At 40.1% G+C, this 19,993-nt stretch overlaps 1 protein-coding gene across 4 annotated transcripts; it reads right to left on the bottom strand.

The window, feature by feature from the left end:
• Positions 1 to 1,118: 1,118 nt before the first annotated feature.
• CUNH14orf28 (chromosome unknown C14orf28 homolog) lies at positions 1,119 to 10,993 on the bottom strand. 4 transcript variants are annotated; one of them, XM_029557432.1, is made up of 5 exons: positions 10,587 to 10,993; positions 7,523 to 8,047; positions 5,633 to 5,722; positions 4,416 to 4,550; positions 1,119 to 2,911 (listed from the first exon to the last, which is right to left on the bottom strand). In XM_029557432.1, the coding sequence occupies exons 1-5, from the start codon at positions 10,763 to 10,765 to the stop codon at positions 2,728 to 2,730; spliced, it is 1,113 nt and encodes a 370-aa protein (XP_029413292.1). In that variant the 5' UTR covers positions 10,766 to 10,993; the 3' UTR covers positions 1,119 to 2,727. The 4 variants fall into 4 exon arrangements, with proteins under 4 accessions (XP_029413292.1, XP_008853753.1, XP_029413293.1 ...); XM_008855531.3 differs by having other exon boundaries at positions 10,361 to 10,721; XM_029557433.1 differs by having other exon boundaries at positions 10,583 to 10,685.
• Positions 10,994 to 19,993: the final 9,000 nt, after the last annotated feature.

The following is a 19,993-nucleotide window of genomic DNA, read 5'->3' as shown; positions in this document are numbered from 1 at the left end:
CTGGCTGCAAAAGTATTTAGGACAGCAGTTCAGAGCCCCAGAACTCATGCAAAAACCAGGCAGGGGTGTAGAGAACCGGGATCCCCAGGGTTCAGGAGAGAAGTGCCTCGGTAAATGAAGTGGAAAGTGAAGGCCATCCAGGAAGGTTCCCACCTTCAGCTTCAGACTCCATGAGTCTGTATTCACATAAGGTGCATCCACAAACATGCAAACATGTGCGTGTGCATACACATACATGGGGAGAGGGGGAGCTAAGTGAAAACCACTTCAAAGAATAAATCTAAGATTGGCCCACGTTGGAGGACATCCCCCAACAAACAGAACCAAATATATCATTTCTTCTTCCTTAAGTGGTGGTTTGTGGTATTTTGATAGAAATATATGAATTACTTTTTATTTTTCATGTTTTTCTAATTTCTCAAAGGGTATTTTGAGTTTAAAAGAAATTTCTACTTATTACATTCTGTAGATAATCGAGCTTATTTCATTCATTTTCACTTTAATTAACGGTTTGGCCAACAGGGCATGTTTTACTACAAACATCTATAGTACCATAACAGGACTTATTCTTCAACGGCAACCATTTGGGGGACCAGACAGCATATTTAACTCCCACTACACATTAGTGAGACACTACCTAAATAAATTTTAAAGCTCTGGTTTTTTATTTTTTTATTTGTTTTTTGTCTTTTTTGAGACAGGGTCTCCTTGTAGCCCCAGCTGTCCTGGAACTCACTATGTAGACCAGACTTGTCTCGAACTCACAAAGATCCGCCTGCCTCTGCCTCCCACAGAGGCGTGCGCCACCACACCCGGCAAGCTCTGGTTTTTAAAAAAATATTTTATTTTTATGTGTATGAGTGTATTGCCTGCATGCGTGTGAGTGCACCTGTGTTGTGCAATGCCGCGGAGATCAGAAGAGGGCTTCGGATTCCCCTATAACTGGAGTTAAGGACTGTTCCAAGATGCCATGTGGGTCCTGGGAATTGAACCCAGGTCCTCTGCAAGAGCAGTCAGTGCTCTTAACCGCTGAGCAATTACTCTAGCCCAAAGCTCCGAACAGTTTGTAAGTAAGAGAGAATCTTGGAGAATGCCTCATATATATTACAGAGGTAGAAATATCTTTTATTAGCATGTTCAAGGTAGTTGATATTTTAACATTTTAACCCTCACAACAACCCTGTGAGGTAGGTAATTTATTCCAAATAAAGTGCAATTCCCCAAAGAATCTGCATTAGGAATAATTTAGACATTAATAATGTAATCATACCATTTATTTATATTCTAATATCTGTGTTTTGTATACTTTGATTCATGCAATACATTGATATTAGAAAAGCTTACAGTAAATCAAGTCCTATTATATTTGGGAAACTATTTAAACCCTGGGTGAATTTAAAATATATATTTTTTATTCTGTTAAAAATAATTTTCATAGCATTTATTCAAAGTGAGGCAGTCTCAGCAACATTTCACCCACACTTATTCATTCTTACAGTAAGTTATCTTAAGATGGCACCATAGCAATGTAAGATTAATAATGAAACAAATTGCTAATTTGGTATACGGCAGTGAACTGTGTTGTCATGTAAAGTCTTCAGATATACTGCACCTAACTGCAACTCCAAACCTAAAGAATGTTATCTTACTATAAATGTAAACATTAATGATGGTCTCATCAAGTATTTCCCCTTGACAATATTTCCCTTAATTGCAATACATGAGTAATTTTAGGGTACTTACAACAAAAATACATAGTATTCTGCTAACTATACAATCCCATGACTTTGCATCTCTGAGATTATAAACCAAATCCCCCTGCTGTCAGTGACCACCTACGAGGGAGCTTGATGTTACTCTGAAATAAAATTGTTTTTCTCTGTGCCAATATAAAACTGAACTGAAAGAAATATTCCCAGGTACCCATTTTCCTCTTACATATGTAAATACATTTCTATTATTAGTTTAACACTAATAAACATCCATTTACCTAACACTTTTGATAGCTGCCTTGTCTGCAAAATAAGTTATTATAAGATATTTAGGATAGTCATATAATCTATTTGTAACAATAAAGTTAACTAAAGTTGGAAGCTTAATGTTTAAAATCCACTGGCAGGTTTACAACATTTTAGCAAGTAGTTACAGTAACTTGCTACTACAAAGAAATAGTCTAAATTCAGAAAAAAAATTTTCATACACATATTTTTTTTAAAATTTCCACAAGGAAATTAGCAATGGATAAAATAAACTAAGCCACCCATAAGCTGTACATTCAAATCCATACTGATGCACTTTGGAGTATAATGAGGTAAGGCAAAGAAATATAGTCAGATAACTAAAATACTGACTTTTACCCAGGTTTTCTTTGGGTATCTCAAAAGGAAAATTCAGATTTGAAATGACATACTATTTTCTTGGATTCAAGGATAGAATTGTAAAAATTGCTGAGGCATATACAAATAAATACAAAGGCCACAAGATATATTTTATTTCAACATAACATATGCTTGTATAAAAATAACCCAGAAAATATAAAAAATACAAACTTTTTGCATAGATCTTCTATTATAAAACATTTACCTGGGCAAAACACTGGAAAATACATCGCTGAAACTACTATAGTTGAACTGTTTCCTTGGATACCAAGTGTACACAAAACAAAGCCCTTTCTCTAGGGGAACATGGGCAGGCGGGAGAACAATTCAATTCAGCATCAGTCTATATTTATTTCTCTGTTGCTCGAATATAAACCAATGATGACAAGAGGAGAAACTCTGGGGGTTTATTTAACAAAATTAAATTCACATTTCTGAGGCCATCATAGTGCATCCAATGTCCGTCAATCTGGAAAGCTGCAGAGTAATGATGCTCCTCTTTGTTGAATAAAGTGGCACCTTCCAGCAAATACCTGCAAACCAAATGGCAAAGTCCACCAGAAAATTATCAGGCTTTATTTTTAAGATAGACAGTCTTTAAATTCTTGATTTTTCCTTCCTTCTCTCCCCACCCCCCCTTTTTTTTTGTGCTGGCTGAGGACTGAACCCAGGTATCTTGGAACTCTTGGAAGTAGGCACTTTACCACTAAGCTATCTCCTCAGATCACCTTAAATTCTTTTAAATTCTTTGGTTATATGAGTGTTTTGCCTGCACGCATGTAAATGCACCCAGGTTGTACAATGTCCATGGAGGCCAGAAGAGGGTATCAGATCCCCCTGAATGGCGTTATGAACAGTTGTTAGCCATTATGTGGGTGCTGGGAACCAAACCCAGTCCTCTGCAAGAGCAACCAGTGCTCTTAAATTGTTTCAGTCCCCCTTTAAATTCTTAAGAATTAAAATGAGGAGGCTGGAGAAATGGCTCAGCGGTTAAGTGACTGCTCTTAGAGGACCTAGGTTCAATTCTCAGCACCCACATGGCAGCTAACAACCATTCATACCTCCAGTTCCAGGGGAATCTAATGCCCTCTTCTGACCTCCATGGGAATTGCAGGATGTGGGTGAACTTACATATATGCAAGCAATACACTTACACACAAAATAAAAATAATAAAAAAACAGAGAATTAAAATGAGACTGTTTGCTTTCTGTTCCGTGAAGATACCCATCCAAAGAGGTCATGTGCTATACTAGTTGTCTTAAGCAAAGTTTAAGTGACATAGTTTAAGAACTTAATAATTCCTATTATCATATATACTCATAATCTATATTATTATCTTAAAAAGAAGCGAACAGTCATAAAAAAACTCTTTAAAAACAAAAGTTAAAGATGTCCTTTTCCTGGTTTGTATACAAATACTTTTATTTACTATATACTACTTTAACTTGAAGTACAAATAATAACCAGTATTTACTTTCTTATGTATCAGGCATTATTTTAAATACTTAGCACACACTATCTTTATTTAATTTTCAGAACAATTGTACAAGGTAGAAACTCATTTCTGTTTCATAGGTAAGAAAATGTATGTGTACAGTGGTTATGGTCCAAGGTTATACAGCTTGTAAAAGGCAGACCTACGATCTAAACTCAGTTTTTCTGTTTTATAATCTAAGTACCTCATCATGCTGTCTGACCTGTAGTAGACTCCGATCCTAGTCAGAGTCCATAAATGTAGAAAACTATGTTTTGTTTTTTTTTCCCAACAATATCTTCTTTTGTTTTTTTGAGACAAGGTCTTACTACATAACTCTTGCTGTCCTGGAACTTGATATGTAGAAGAGGCTAGCCTCAAACTCACAGAGATCCACTGCCTCTGCCTCCTGAGTGCTGGGATTAAAAGTGTGTGCCACCAAATCTGGCTAATATCTTCTTAATAGCTAGTCAAAATCACAATGGACTAGAATTTTCTAGTTTTACAAAACAAGCAAACCAAACCAAACAACAAACAAAATACAAACCAAAACAGCACCTACTTGTGATCAGATAAATCCAAGTAATAGGGCACATACGCCAGGTCTTCAGACTTCCAGTGCTGCATATTTAACACAACAAACGGAGGTGCCCCGTGGCAGAAAACTCGTTGGGAAAATTCTCTTAAACCACCACACCTAAAGTAGAAAATGAGCAGGAAGGTTACTATTCTTGGGACACAACTGCTTTTCAATACTTTAGAATTGTCTTTAATTTTCTAGTAAGTAGAGCTATTCTATTACAGCTAATGGGCATGGCACAGCTGTTTTATCACATTATTTACCTAGTTGTGGAAATTTACAGGGTATGTCTGTTATACTAGAAGTGATACTTTAAACACTCCTGAAAAAACCAGCTATTTCTATTAAACGTTATAAAAGCATGAATCTGTTGAACTGTGGCAATAGTTTTTATTTATAGATACATTTTTCTCTTTAAGGTGCTTTCAAATAATGACTAAGGGGAAAATAATGCTTCTTTTTTCCAATTTAGAATATTCTATTAGCATGAATCAAATCTTTTCTTAGTATTATCAGGTAATTAAGTATACAGAATACAACTATACAGTAAAATCTCGATTAACCGGAATGCTCAGGGCACAGTTTTCTGGTTGACAAACATTTTTTACTAAACTAAGCTAACTTGGTACTTGTTGCTAAAATACGTAAGTTCATTTGTTGTAATAATTAGTGTATACAATTTTATCTTTCCTTCTATGTGATCAAGTAGCTTGGAAGACCATCCTTTTAAATATTAATTCCTATTTTACAATCATGTGGACAGAGAAACTGCTACAAGATTGGAATAAATATATTATGCCCTTCTTGATGTTGTTTTTAATTCTGTTGAACTTTCTGGTTGTCATTTACCTTTCTCCTAAATGAGGAATGCAGAAAAAAGTCCAGTTAATTGAGGGTCCTGATTAGCTGGGTTCCGGTTAACCAAGGTTTTATTGTACCTACTCAGCAATGAAGGAAAAAAAGAAAAGGCATTTGCTTTGTATTCATCAACTGGCAGTAGTTCCATATCTTATAGTTATTTTGATAACAAAGCACAATATAAGATAACATATTAAACTAGACTAGTAAGAACAAAAAGCTGTTAGGGTATCTAAATATTTACACATTGCTGCTTTACACTGTATTAACTTCAAAGACCACATTAGTACACTGTTCCTTTTAAACACAATAAAAATACTTAATTCATCATGTCTACTCACCCACGCTCTTCACACAGTTCAATCTTGGAACAGAACAACTCATCCACAGCCAGTCGTATCAAGTTTCCATGTGGAATTTCTTGGGGAGGACTACAGTAATATCAAATGTAAGTAAGAAAGTCTCAGCATTTTACAGGTCAGTCTATCATTAGGATAACAAATTCTACATGTTAGTTCATTATTAGCAAAGCTAACTATATCAAGAATCAATCTCTGTAATCCATCTTTTTTTTTTTTTTAATTAAAGATAGGATGTAACTCTTAGCCCAGGCTAGTCTGGGCTTCACTCTGTAGACTGGACTAGCCTCGAACTCACAGTGATTCTGCACCAAATTCCTGCATGTAGGTGTAACAGTTACACACCAGCATGCTTGAGAAACTCAATTTTAGGCAGATACGATAGAAGTCAGTTGAACTCAATAAAGTTTTATAAGAAATAAAAGTTTTTGGTAAATTGATCCTGGTGTAAGTAGTTGTTGCTACTTTCTCCCCCCTTTTTATGTATATGAGTGGTTTTTTTCCCTGCATGTACATAAGTGCACTTGTGTTATGCAATGCCTACAGAGGCAGAAGAGGGCTTTGATCCCCTGGAACTGGAGTTATCGTCAGTTGTTAGTTGCCATGTGGGTGCTGGGAACTGAACCTGGGTACTATGCAAGCACAGTCAGTCAGTGCTCTCAACCGCTGAGCCATCTCTCCAGCCTCACTGCTACTTTAGATTAAAATAAAAGAGGCCCAACAGTTGAATTCTGATGATTAGACACTAGAATCCAGAATCAGGACAACAGCCAATTAGTTACCAGAGTAAAGCCAAGTCCCAACAGTAACTGGTTTCAGTTGCCTCATCTGTTAAAAATTTTGGCTGTACAAACTTCAGAGATTGTTTTAAAGTAAAGATTGTAAAAAAAAATAAGCAGAAGCTTTAAAATATTCTAGAGTATGATGAAAAATATTTTAAGTGAGAAGTATAAAATATTAGTATTTATGTAGAATTACATTTAATTATAGTTATTAAATTTTTTTTTTTGGAGACAGGATCTCCCTGTAGTCCCAGCTGGTCTGGAACATGCTATGTAGACCAGACTGGGATAGACCTCACAGAGATCTGCCTGCCTCTGCCTCCCAAGGGCTGGGATTAAAGGCCCAGCTATAAGATACTAATTTTTAAGAAATAAATGTATGAAACATTTTATTCCATTATGACACAGGGTAAGAAAACTTTTCCCCCAGAAAATCAATACCATCTTATCAGCAACATAGGAAAATAGACAAAGTATAATCCAGAGAATAAATTAATTAGTATGTACAATGTATATTTCCAAATGTACATATCCAGTCTTTTCCATTGTTTTCCTTGACTGAGGCCAATTCCCTTCCCGACAATGTTTGGCTGTTTCCACCCACTGGCATCATTCCTTTCCTAGTTCGGGCTCCCTGGCTTCACTGTTTTCCATCCTGCTGCCAGGTCTTGCCACTTCCCCACTCTCATTTACCAGTGTGGTGGTCTATGTTCTCTCTGAAAACCAAAACACTCAGTTGGCCCCAGCATCTTCTCCACTTAATGTAAGCGCTTCTCACAGTCACATCCTCTCCAGATATGAGGTGCCAAATTTGGAATGTCTGTCTATATATGCACCCTGGCCTTGCCATGAAAGAGTATTTTTAGTTTTCTTGTTCATGTACAAGTAGCCTTCCTGATAGAGATGCAGTCAAAAGGTAAACATTCAAAAATACAAAGTGTGCTTTCAGAGGTTAAATCTGGGGCATAAAGAACTGCCTAGTAAACTCAGACCAAGAAGAATTACTTTGCATATTGGACAATTTATTCTTTTGCTACTAAGAAGTTATTGGGTCCCTTTTTCTAAAGTAACAGAATTGAGGGCAACTTACTTTATACTAATTGTGCGCTGTTGATCTTCTTGCACTCGAGTTGGGCATCGCCAGTTAGAACAGTAGCTCTCTTGAATGGTACACATAAGATTTTCAAGATTTTTTGTAAAATTATCATGTTCATTCCCAAACAAATCAATTATTAACGAAGCTTTATGAACTTCAGATTTGTATTGCTGTTTTTCCATCTTGTCCCAAATCCAAAGCAGCTTCACAGTTGTAAAACTATAGGTGTCCATCAAATAAAGGAAACAGTCTACAAACTCCCTACCAAAATGGAGAGAGAGTTCCCTGGGGAAACTTTCATTTTCGTTAAGAATGACATACAGTAACATCAAGAATCCATCTATGGTGCAGGTGTTTTTCAGTCTTATTTCAACATAGAGGGGGGTACAAGATACTGCTTTGCGGCCAGCTTTGATAGTAAAAACCCCTCCCCAAGGAAGAACAGGCCTCCAAAATGATCGATCTTGGTTATAGTTATTTTTAATTGATGCTTTGATCTCTTCAAACAGTGTCTTCATCCTGCATTTTAAGTTTAAAATAAAGTATGTAAATGCATGAGATATATTTAAATGAAAATAAATATACTTAAAGAGTTAAATTGTTAGATGGTCTCCTAATACAACAGCAACAAAAATTTAAGGCCCTTTTTGGGGGGCAATATACATGGTCTCTGGAAAGATCATTAAAGAATTCGAAAACTGGGCCAACAAGATGGCTCAGCAGATGAAGGCACTTAACTATGCAACCCTGGAGACCTGAGTTTGATCCCCTGAACCTACGTTAAGGTAGAAGGAAAGAAGTGACTTCATAAAGCTGTCTTCTGATCTCCAAAACACACTGTGATATGCACGGCCACACACACACACACACACATATCAGGCACCATACACAATAATAATGCATTTTTTTCCAAAAAAGAACCCAAAATCTTTTAAAGGTATAGAATGGCCATCTAATGTAATATTAATTATATTACAGTTTTTATCCATGATATAGAAAACTGTAATAAATCCTAAATAAAATGAAGTTATTTAAATATATAAACTTATGGAAATGTCATGATGAAACCTTTTTGTAAAATTAACACATGCTAATAAAAATAAAGATACAAGTTAAATGTAATTAGTCTTATTCTTAATGTAAACCTCCTCTTCTTCCCCAATACAAGCTGTGCTTCAGATCGTTGTTATGTAGGTGGTTCCACTTTAGAAACTGAAATAATGAGACCTTAATTTTCAAGTACAGGACAATAGCCATTAAGTGGGTCTTTATATTAATTATACTATAAATTATATTTAAAACACCTATGTAATAACCAGTTGCTACAGATGATGGCTAATTCTGGCATTTACTTCTGAAAGACAACAATTGACAAATAACTACAAACATTTCAAATAGTAGTATAGCAAGTGTTTCTCTTCACTCTGACTTATTTGTAGCTTAGAATTGTTTTAGTTACCTCATTTTTAAAGCTTTGATTCAAAAATTAATAACCCGACTCCCCTCTGCATGTTTTAGAATAAGCTGAAGGGTTCGACCCTTTTAAACTGCTACCTAACCAGGTCGGCTAAACACTTTTTTTTGTCTTTTTGAGACAGGGTCTCCCTGTAGCCCCAACCGTCCTGGAACTCACTATGTAGGCCAGGCTGGTCTCAAACTCACAGAGATCGGACTGCCTCTGCCTCCCGAGTGCTGGGATTAAAGGCGTGCACCACCAGGCCGGGCTAACACTTTAGTTTTTAAAGTAACTAACAGTAATGTGTTCGTGTTGTATGTATGTTACATAAGCAATTTTAAAAAATGGTTCCTATTGGAACTTTTGTAATTTGCTTCACTTTGCTTGGGGCAAATAACTATAAATTACAACACTGTTTTCCATTACTTTTACAGAAAAGTTTATTTTTACGAAAAAGGGATGCATTTGAGCAGTAAACACAGAGAAAGAAATGATTAAGGTCAGTCTCCTACTTTGACCATCTTTTCAAGTGTCACATCTTCCAAAACACAACACAAACCCAACTCTCTGTAACACTGTAGACCTGAACTTTGTGTGCAAAATTAAGTTAAAAACTATTTTGCAGTACTAGCAAATTCAGGTCTACATTAAACACATGTACACTGCTTCCCACTTGAGACAAGATATTACAGACTCTAAATTATCCAGCACTATATTTAGTTTGAAATACAGATGTTTATATATAGTCTGCTAACACATCAATTACTTAGAAATAAGAGGGTGTGGCAAATCTGAAGCTAAGGAAAAAAAAATTCATTTCTTAATAAAAACTGACCCATTTCGTCTTGAGTTAAAAAAAAACGTATTTTTTAAAAATTCAAACATTTTTAAGACAATAAAAACTTGATCTGAATTGTAACTGCTAAATTCTAAAGAACTATGCAGCAAGGTTTAGGGCTGTTACAGAGCTTTGATTTGGAATCCCAAATGCTATACTGGAAAGGAAGAGTAAATCCTTAGTATTTCTCTTCAAATTATCTCTTGGATACGACCAAACGGAGAGTAACTACAGTTGCGTAAAGCAATCGTTATGCTCTGCAACTATTAGACTGCAAGGGGGCATGAACCTAACTTCTTCAGAGGAGAGCCTGGAGGATCTTGAGGACACAAATCTAATTTCAACAACTTAGCCTTCTGTTCAAATGTAAATTAACAGTAAACATTTAAAAAGGAAAAAGGAAAGGGATCTGCAAAGAGTGTTACTAAAATTGCCGAATTTCTGCGCATCGTCAGAAAGGCTGGGCAAAGAACTGGAAGCGTTTATCTGCCGCCACCCCAGAGCCTTCAGTTTGAATAAGCCTGGAAAATTTCCCAACCTCTGTTTCCCCAGGAAAATGACAGCTTTCCTGTGCCACCGGCCATCTCCAAGGGTCGCAGAGAGAGCCCCGCCCCGGCGGGGAGGATCAGACCACCTGTCGCGGGAAGCGCATGCCGCGTCTCCTAAGGGCTCAGGGTTCCCAGTCCCCCCTAGGATCGGCGCCCCACGAGCGTCCGCGAGGCAGCGGGGCGCGGGGAAGGGCCCCGGGGTGCGGTGGTACCTACTGCACGCCCGCCACGCCCACCCCGGCCTGGCATCTCGCGAGCGCCGGCGACCGACGGAGGCCGGGGCCGACGCCTCGTACCTCCCGGGGGACCGAAGACCGCCGGTGCCGCCGCACCCGTCGCCGCCGCCGCTTGCTCATGGAGAGCCCGGGACGCCGACGTCGCCGCCGCCGCCGCATCTAACAGCACCGCCAGCTGTCGCGGCCTCCCCCGGCGGGAGTGCGGGGCTCCGGCACGGCCTCCATCGCCCCCGCTGCGGCGGGAGCCACAGCAGCTCCAGCGCCCAGGCCCGACCCGCACGCAGTCAGGACCGCGGGGCGCGGCGCTTATTACGGAACAAGATTCCGCCCGACCTCCGCCCCTTCCCCGACCCCAGGGGCCAGCCGCCCGAAGGCGCTGCTGCGCAGGCGCGAAGACGCCCCTGCCCAACGTGAGAATGTCGGCCATGTGTACAGCATCCGGGCTTGCCCAATGGGAACCAGGACTGGGCGTGGGAGGGCGGGGCCTCATGGAGGGGGCGGGGCTCCAGCGTGAGAGGGTGGGTGGGGCAGCCGGAAGTGGGCTGGGTTTCGGTGGAGGCCAGCTGTACAGGGCATCACGATTGGCCTTTTGAGGTTTGTACCATTTTAGGACTTGATTTTACTTTGATTCTAGGCCTTCTGGAATCCTTGGAACTCAGAAGGAGAAAGCTGTATTTTCTCAGTAACTTACGACTATGTAAGATACTGACTAAAGGATATGTATGTATGTATATGACGAAAGTTGAATTGGTGTGTTAAATACTAAGTGTTCAGGATTAGCAACTGTATTGTGCCATTAAAAAAAAAAGATAGCTTTAGCCCTATTGTAGTGTTAGTTTTGAAGATAAGTTTCCACACAGCAAATGACAGACACTGAAGTTACAGATACTTAATGTTAGAGTTTGTGGGCTTAACCACTGTTAATGTTCATTAGTATCTTTTTTAAATTTCAAAGAATCAAAGCCCCCTCATGGCTCTGTACCTGGAGAGTACAGTCCTCGACTCTCTATTAGAAATGGAGATATTGCTGAGAATATTCCTTCCAGTCTTTGAACAATGTAAAGTGGGATCCAAACTCTGGAATACAGGACTGCTGATTTGGAGAGCTGAAGAACAGTGCATTAGATGAGTGCAGTTCTCATAGGCTAAGGTCTAAGAAAGTTGGATGCCTTTTTGAACAATGAAATGTTTAGCTAAGGCTGTGCAAAGACCTTCCTCGTGAACGTCTACATTGAGGCGTGGAGTCTGGGAGCGAAGCTTTACTGCTGATGGAGAGAAGAAACAGAGGTCCTTCTGAGTAGCGGGAGGGAAAAAGATAGCTTTGCTCAAAAAAGAATGACTAACAGCCTGTAAATCTAATTCTTTTTAATTTTCTGGCTTTCCTAATTTCTTATTGTATTTTAAAAATATTTTATTTATTATATTTATTTTATGTGTATGCGTGTATTGCCTGCATGTAGGTAAGTGCACCCATGTCGTGCAATGCTTGCGGAGGACAGAAGAGGCTGTCGGGTGCCTTAGAGCTGGAGTTACGGACAGTTGTTAGCTGCCATGTGGGTGCTGGGATTCGAACCCAGGTCTTCTGAAAGAACAACCAGTGTTCTTAACCGCCGAGCCATCTCTCCAGCCCTCTTATAGCATTTTATAGATGAGAATTACCGAACTTTTGAAAGAAAACAAGTTCACGTGTTGGAATTCACAGGCAAAAAAGTTCATATGATGTTAAGCTTACTAAAAGAAAACTCATTAAAATATTTGTAAATGTGAATCATGTGTTTAACTCACAATCTCTTCCAAGACACAGAATTCATTTTATATGAACAAGTTCATTCTCTTCTTGTAAACAGACAGTGGTGGTAGCGGGTGGAGATTAGCAGTATGTATCCTTGAAGTCTGGGGAGGCTCTGCTGGGTAGAGGAAGTATGGATTCCTTGCATATTTCCTTGGCTTTTAACAAATTCCTATTCTGCTGCCTTCAGCTCTCATAATCTGACGACCAAATTGAAGACTAAAAATCATAGCATCATTGATGTATGATTGACATTTGGAGCACGATTAGAATGCATAATTTGGCAAGTTTTAACATATGTATACTTGTGTGAAGCCACAAGTGAACATGCTCATTGCCCTCAGCTATTCTTTTGCCCTTTGTAATTTCTTCCTCCTAACTACTGGCAACCCATAGCTGCTGGGAAAGAGAGAGTCAGTTTTCTTTGAGGGTGTGACACTAGTTAGGTTAACTAGGCTCCAGTGGATGGACCCACGCTGAAGGGCATTTGGGGACACAAATTTGACTTGCTAGACCTTGAAATATATATGACAGAACACATGAAATCAGATGGGGGTGCAATAAGAGGGGTGCAGATAGGGAAGGGGGTCTAAATATGATCAAAATATTGTACGAAAGTCACAAAAATTCAAAAAACATTTAAAAAATAAGTTTCTTCCTTCTTGCCTTCTACACCTAAGCAAGCACTGTTCTGCCTCCTGTTGGTATGTATTCATCTGCACCAGCTAAAGTTTTATGTAAGTGAATTACAGTATGTACTCCTTTTTTGTCTGCTTCGTTGTTATTGTTGTCGTTTTTGGTCTTTTGAGACAGGGTCTTCCCCTGTAGCTTCAGGTGGCTTGGATCTTACAGAGATCCACCTGCCTCTGCCTCCTGAGTGCTGGATTAAAGATGTGTGCTGCCACACCTGGTGTTTGCCTTCTTTTCTGCAGTGTAATCATTTTGATATTCATTCATGGCCTGTGTACTGTTAATAGTTTCATTTTTATTACTAAATGTATTATATCATATGTCGATGAACTGCAATTTCTTTTCCAGTCTTCAGTTGATGGTCACTTACATTATGTTTAGTTTCAACCTATTATCAAGAGAGTTGCTATGAATATTTTTGTGCAAGATATGCCTGTACATTTCCTTTCGTCTTTGTTGGATAAAGTGCAGTGTTTGGATCATATGGTAGATATATGTTTAACTTTTTACGAAATTACTATATTATTTTCCAAAGTGGTTGTGCCATTTTACAGTCCCATCATGAAGGTTCGACTTCCTCCACATCCTCACCAAGACTTGATACTTGTAAACTTTTTCTAAAGGGTTGTTGTGACAATTAAATGAATCATTACATGTGCAAAAGCAGGTAGACGGTAGTAGGGACGCAGGAGCTAGTATCAGTAGGTTGTAATGGAGGGGAAACGACCTATGTGAAAGCTGCAGCGCCTCACAGATGTCATGGTGAGAATGAACTTTCGGGTTAACAGAGAGATTAAAGGCTAAGGCAGCAAAGTCCAGAGCTCTGAGGGAGATGAGTAAGAAGGCTTGGAGATGGAATGAGATAGCTAAGCTAGTTGAAAAAAGAGGGGACAGGGATCTGGGCTGGTGATAGCAGACTGGCTTGCCTTCCTGCCCCAATCCCCAAGCCCTTGAAAGACAGATGTAAGGTACTGTTGTCCTTTCCTACAGCCTTCCCTCTAATGCAAGCTATTGTAACAGGCTAAATTGTAAGTAAGGATGGCTCCCACCTAGGGGATCACCCCAGACCACCCCCATAGACAAAGTGCTAAATATGAGGAAGCGAAGAAAGACTGAAGCTACATCTTGGTAGCTGTGATAAGAGTTAACTCTCTTGCCATAGTAAAGCGTTAAGCTGGTCATGCAAATGTGAGGACCAAGAGAAATAGAGTTTAATTAACAGTCAGCAAGACACCTGCAAGGTTGACCTTGGCAACACCAGCCAAGGCTAATAGCTAGCAGACAGTCAAGGTCAGCAGCTAACAAAGCACAAGTCAGATATGGGCAGAAAGGGGTTTCAGTCACGCTTAACTGTGTAGGCAGCCCATGAGCAGCACACGATCATGCTTGACTCCTGCTTCCCCTTTTTGACATAAGGACCAAGGAAAAGTGAGATGGCATTAGCCACTGAGCTATGGTTGCCTCACAGGCCTCGGGCTAGAGCACTAGCCTGGAGATGCTTTCATTTGAACAATGCAGCCAATGCAGGGCACATGGCTCTGGAACTGGAGGAAAGCTTCTTCATCTTTAACATCTCAGAAAATTTGAGAGACTTGTGCCTGTCTGAAGGCATCAATCCAAGGGGTTAACTGTAACATCACAAATGCTGCCTTGTCGTTTAACACGTTCTGTTGTGTGAGTCTTTGTGAGGAGATGTGAACAAATGTCTACTAATCTCAAATTGGGCACCTATAACAGATCAAAGGAACAATTACACCTAAGCCTAATTTAGTGAGCTAGTGAGTTTATTGGGGCTACTTTCACGAGTGTGGGCGAAGAGCTACTTACAGGAGCCTGGATGATTCAAAGGCAGCTGCATCACTGAGAAGTCCCCTGCAGCATGGGTGATGACTCACAAAAGCTATGTCCCTGGATCTCCTCGCTCTGCCTGCCAGAGTCTCCTTTCTCCAGCCGCGGTTTACTGCTTTCATAACCATGGGAATGGGTTGTGAATCTTGTAACTTTCATAATTTCTTGAGTTTAGCACAGTTCATAAGCTGTCTGAATCTTCTGCTTGTTCTCTTTTACTCTAAGATTATTTCCTTTCCAAGACGATAGCTGTATATCATGTCCTTTCACCACCAGAGTAAAGTCAACTGATTAGCTCCCTTCCTTAAAGCTGTAACACCACAGCTGTGTGTGTGTGTGTGTGTGTGTATGTATACATCTATTCACATGCTCAACCCCTCCTTTTAAAAAATACTATTTTTATTTTTTTATGTGTATGAATGTGTTGCCTGCATGCATGTAAGTGCACCCATGGTGTGCAATGCCCATGGAATCAGAAAAGGGTGACAGTTGTTGGCTGGGTGACATGTGGGTGCTGGGAACTGAACCCAGTCCTCTGAAAGAGTAGCCAGTGCTCTTAACAGCTGAGCCATCTTAACCTCTCCTTTATGTCTCCTAATGACCCAGATGGAAGATGTGCTGTCTAGCCACTGCTGCTTCATCTACTTTTGTCTTTATTATGGAGATGAATTTACTGTATCACAGCATTTGTTTTGTCCGACTGATTAAAATTTCATTTTAATTTTGAGCCAAAGTATATCATTTTCTTAATGCTATCCTCGGACTGTGTTTCTAAGAACACAACCATCAGCAGAGAAAGACTGTATATAGGTTGAAATGTATTTTACCTATCTTCATTTCAGGTCCTGAGGCTTGATAAACACAATGTAATTCTGAGACTCTTCACTGTAATCTCTAGAAGTTCCAGAAATGAATGTAACTGCACATACTTTCTTGCTTCTAAACCCGAGAAGATGAATTAGATTAGTCAGAACAGGATATAGTTAGAGCAGGTAGCTGCATTTTCCCAGCTGGCTATGCCTGTTTGCCAAGCAAATGCTTTTGGGTCAGGTCCATTTGTCTTTCTGAATTATTCAATGTCTGTTATGTAAAAATGTATGGACTTCACTCCCCTCGCACATGAAAATGTTCTTCATAAGCGCTGCTTTACAGTTCTTAACTAAGGGAATTGCTATTCAAAAATGGCCTTGGTCTGTCCTAGTTTCATTTCTGTTTCTGTAATAAAATACCATAACAACAACAACAAAAAAGCAACTTAGGGGAGAAAGGGCTTATTTTAGCTTACAGTGTCAAGGTACAATCCATCAGTGTGGGGAAGTCACAGCAGATGTGGCATCACATCCAGGTGCTCACATCCCATCCACTGGCAACAGCAGAGGGAATGAACACATGCATACTTAGCACTCAGCTAGGTTTCTCTACGCCTATACAGTCCAGGGCCCCAAACTAGGGAATGATGCTGCCCAGTTTTAGTTTGAGTTTCCCATATCAGTTAAGGCAATCAAGATAGTCCCCCACAGATCTGCTCACAGCCAATCTGATCTAGACAATTCCTTTTGAAGACCCTTCCCAGGTAATTCTGGGTTGTATAAATTGATAATGAAAACTATCACACTCTGGATATGGGTTGCCTGCCTTTAATCCCAGCCCTTGGGAGGCAGAGGCAGACAGATCTCTGTGAGACTGAGGGTAATCTGTTCTCCATAGCGAGTTCCAGGCCAACTGAGCTACAGAGATCTCAGAAAGACAAACAATCAAACAAAAACAGACCAAAGAGGAGTACATACTGTGATTCCACTTACACAAAACTTGAGCTGCAGAGGAATATATACCAAGAGAAGGCAGAGCAGTGATTGGAAGAGATGCTGTGACTTCCCGGCAGGCCCTGAGACCCTGTCAACAAACAAACAACAACAGCATGAAACAAAACCTAACACAGCCTCCAATTGGGAATCAAGGCTGTGAGGGCCTGTTTATTTAGACAACGTGGCATCGATGCGGATTTCCCGCATGAGCCAAAATGGCTAATGCTAAACATCCAGACGGTGATGAGTCAGTGCAAAGTAATCTGCTATATAACCAGTTTTGGTAAAAAAGCCATCTTTGTGTGATTTCCTATAAAATGTCCTCAGGATCAAGGTCACATGCCCAGTGTCCCCCTGCCCAGTGGCCTGTGTGTTGTCACTCAGAGAAAATAAAGCATTTCGATTTGTCAGCATTTCTTGTTTGTGAATCTTTAATCTTCCAGCTCCTTGCAACCCTCTGATCCTGGACTACAGACTCAGTCTCTACACCTCCCTTTTCAACTTGACATAGAAACATACCACTTTAAGCCATAACCTTCCATCCCTTGTCCCTAAGGTCTCATGTCTATCTCATAATGTAAAACTTTAAAAAGTCCCCAAAGTTCCTAAAAATTCTAACAATGACAATTAAATTTCACTAGCATTCCAGTCTGCAGAAGGTATCAGCTTCTGTTAGTACTAAGAGAGGCTCTCAGCATAAGAACAAAGAAGTAACAAAGATTTCACTAAAGAAATTATCCCTGGATTTGGGTTGCCTCAGTTGCTACAAAGTGGTAATAAACTCCTCCTTAATTTCACAAACAGTCCAAAGAGTGGGTAAGGCATTAGTCATTAAATATTTTCACATAGCCTAGTGGTCCTAGTCCTCTAGAAAAGTAGAAAGAGCTACATCTTTGCCAAGCTTTGCCAAGACTTCAGAAAAAGGGCTAACTATACACCCATCACCTTGCTGAGGACATGGAACACTTCCAAAACAAAAACTAAAATGACCCCTTTTGAGGTGATTTACAACCTGTGATTTATAGCCGACCCTGAGTCAGGATAGATGCAAAATATTTTACTAATTTGATATAATTTCAGAAGGCAACTAGAGAATTTGGTACTCAAGTTTTCCCTGCTCATACCCCTGTTGATTTGGTGTTCATGCTTTCCCAGATCATAGTCCTATGCATCTCAAGATCAAGTCTGGGGAACAGGTACTAATAAAAACTTGAAAGTCTTATCAGACCAACTTACTCCAAAATGGAAGGGACCCTACACTGTCATACCGATCACTCTGATGTCAGGAAAGGTTATTGGATTAGACAGCTGGACATCTTTTCAGAGTTAAGCCTGTCCCACTGACTCCAGAACCAACAGATACCAGAATACTCATGTGAGCCAACTCTACAATTGCTTCTCTGAAAACAACCTAAAGACAAGTAAATTAGCCTAATTATGATGACAACAACCTGGCCTCTGACCTTGATAATTTTTCCAAACTTATCTTATTGAAACACAACTGCTCAGGGAATTGAGTGTTTAGGATTTGATTAATTGTACTACATCTCTTTTAAATTTATAAACTTTGCTGGTTATGTCTTTCCACACTGGAAAGGTGACAAGTGCAACCAGCGCCAGCACAGAGCTGGGCCCTAGCAGAGGTTTAATTGCAAGGGGGCACACAGGCTTACTCAGTCCTTGAAACTCACTAGCTACCTGCGATCAATCCAAGAATGAGGAACTGCAGACATAATGTAGTGGTTTCAATGATAACATCCCCCATAGGCTCCAAGTATTTGAACATTTGGTCACCAGGTGATGTGGTGCTGTTTTGGGGAGGACCATGGAATCTTTAGGAGGTGTGGCCATGCTTGGAAGAATCAGATCACTGGGGGTGGGCTTTAGGCTTGCCCATTGCCAGTTTCTCTCTCTCTGTTTCCTGTGCTTGCTTGAGGATATGAGCGCTCAGCTTTCTGTTCCGGCTGCCTCCTGCCATGTCTCTCCCACCATGATGGATTCTCATCCCTCTGGAACCATCAGCCAAATACACTCTTCCTTCTATAAGTTGCCTTGGTCATGGTGTTGATCACAGCAACAGACTAATACACATACTTAGATGCATCGTTTGTTTCTGAATGAACCCCAAATGGCAACATCTTCCTTTCTACAAGGCTCTATACACAGGTCTAACTGGGGACTGAACTATTAAATTCCCTTTTTGCCTCCGCAATGAGAAGGGCTCAGGCCCATGGATGGGAAGCTTGTCTAACAGTTCCTACAGGTCTGCCTTCCTTGCAGGAAGCCCTAACAACTACACTTAAGGATTCTCAGTAACATCCTCTTGTGAACTTTCTCCTTTCCTTCTTTCCTGCGCCTGTAGCCCCTCTTGACTTAGGAGCAAATCAGCTCAGACTTCTGCTTGGGAAGGCCCACCTATGAACTAATTCAAAAATCCCTTCCTACAAAGATCTACTAAGGAAAATTGTTTTCTTCCTACCAAATACAGTCACAAGTTTTTTTCTGCTCCTATGGGATCCTAAAAGAGGTAATTTGTACTTTCAAAGGCTAGACAAATCCAGCCCAAACAACCTAAGAGCTCCCCTCTAGTTGGTACCAATTTGGCAACACAGAGAGTAACCCTGTAAATCCAAGCTTGGAGGTATGTAGCCCGATCTGCCACCTGTATCTCTTATTGGCCTCAAAACCACTGACCACATACAGACTCTCAGACAACCGCACTTCTCATTTTACATCTTCGAGCCAAGCTGCTCATATCATAGGGCCTCTATTGGAATTGTGAGCAACAGGCCTTTTTGGAGAAGCACTTTGCTCTTTGGGCTATGTAACACCAGATGTTTCAGTGGACTGGGATGGTGCCTCCTTTCACCTCCCAATGTATAAAAACACCCATGCTCACAAGTGAGCAGCACCTCTGATCCCACTGGCAATAGTTGTATCTTGCTTGGGGCGGGCAGCTTGGCAGTTAGAAGAAAAAAATTTTTTAAAATCTTTTTGATACCAGGTCTCCCTGTAACCCCAGCTGGCCTGGGATTCACTATGTAGACCAGACTGGCCTTGAACTCACAGAGATCTACCTGCCTCTGCCTCCCAAGTACTGGGATTAAAGGCGTGCACCACCACTCCTGGCAAAAGTATATTTTTTAAAAAGATTTTTCTTATGCATATGAGTGCTTTGCCTATATGTATGTGTATCATGTACATGCAATACCCAAAGAAGCCAGAAGAGGGCGATAGATCCTCTGGAACAGGAGT

Source organism: Nannospalax galili, unplaced genomic scaffold, assembly GCF_000622305.1.
Source record: "Nannospalax galili isolate Female #2095 unplaced genomic scaffold, S.galili_v1.0 scaffold168, whole genome shotgun sequence".
In the NCBI taxonomy this organism is placed as follows: Eukaryota; Metazoa; Chordata; class Mammalia; order Rodentia; family Spalacidae; genus Nannospalax; species Nannospalax galili.
The sequence above is the reverse complement of the archived record's forward strand: the minus strand, read 5'-3'. Positions and strand labels throughout refer to the sequence as shown.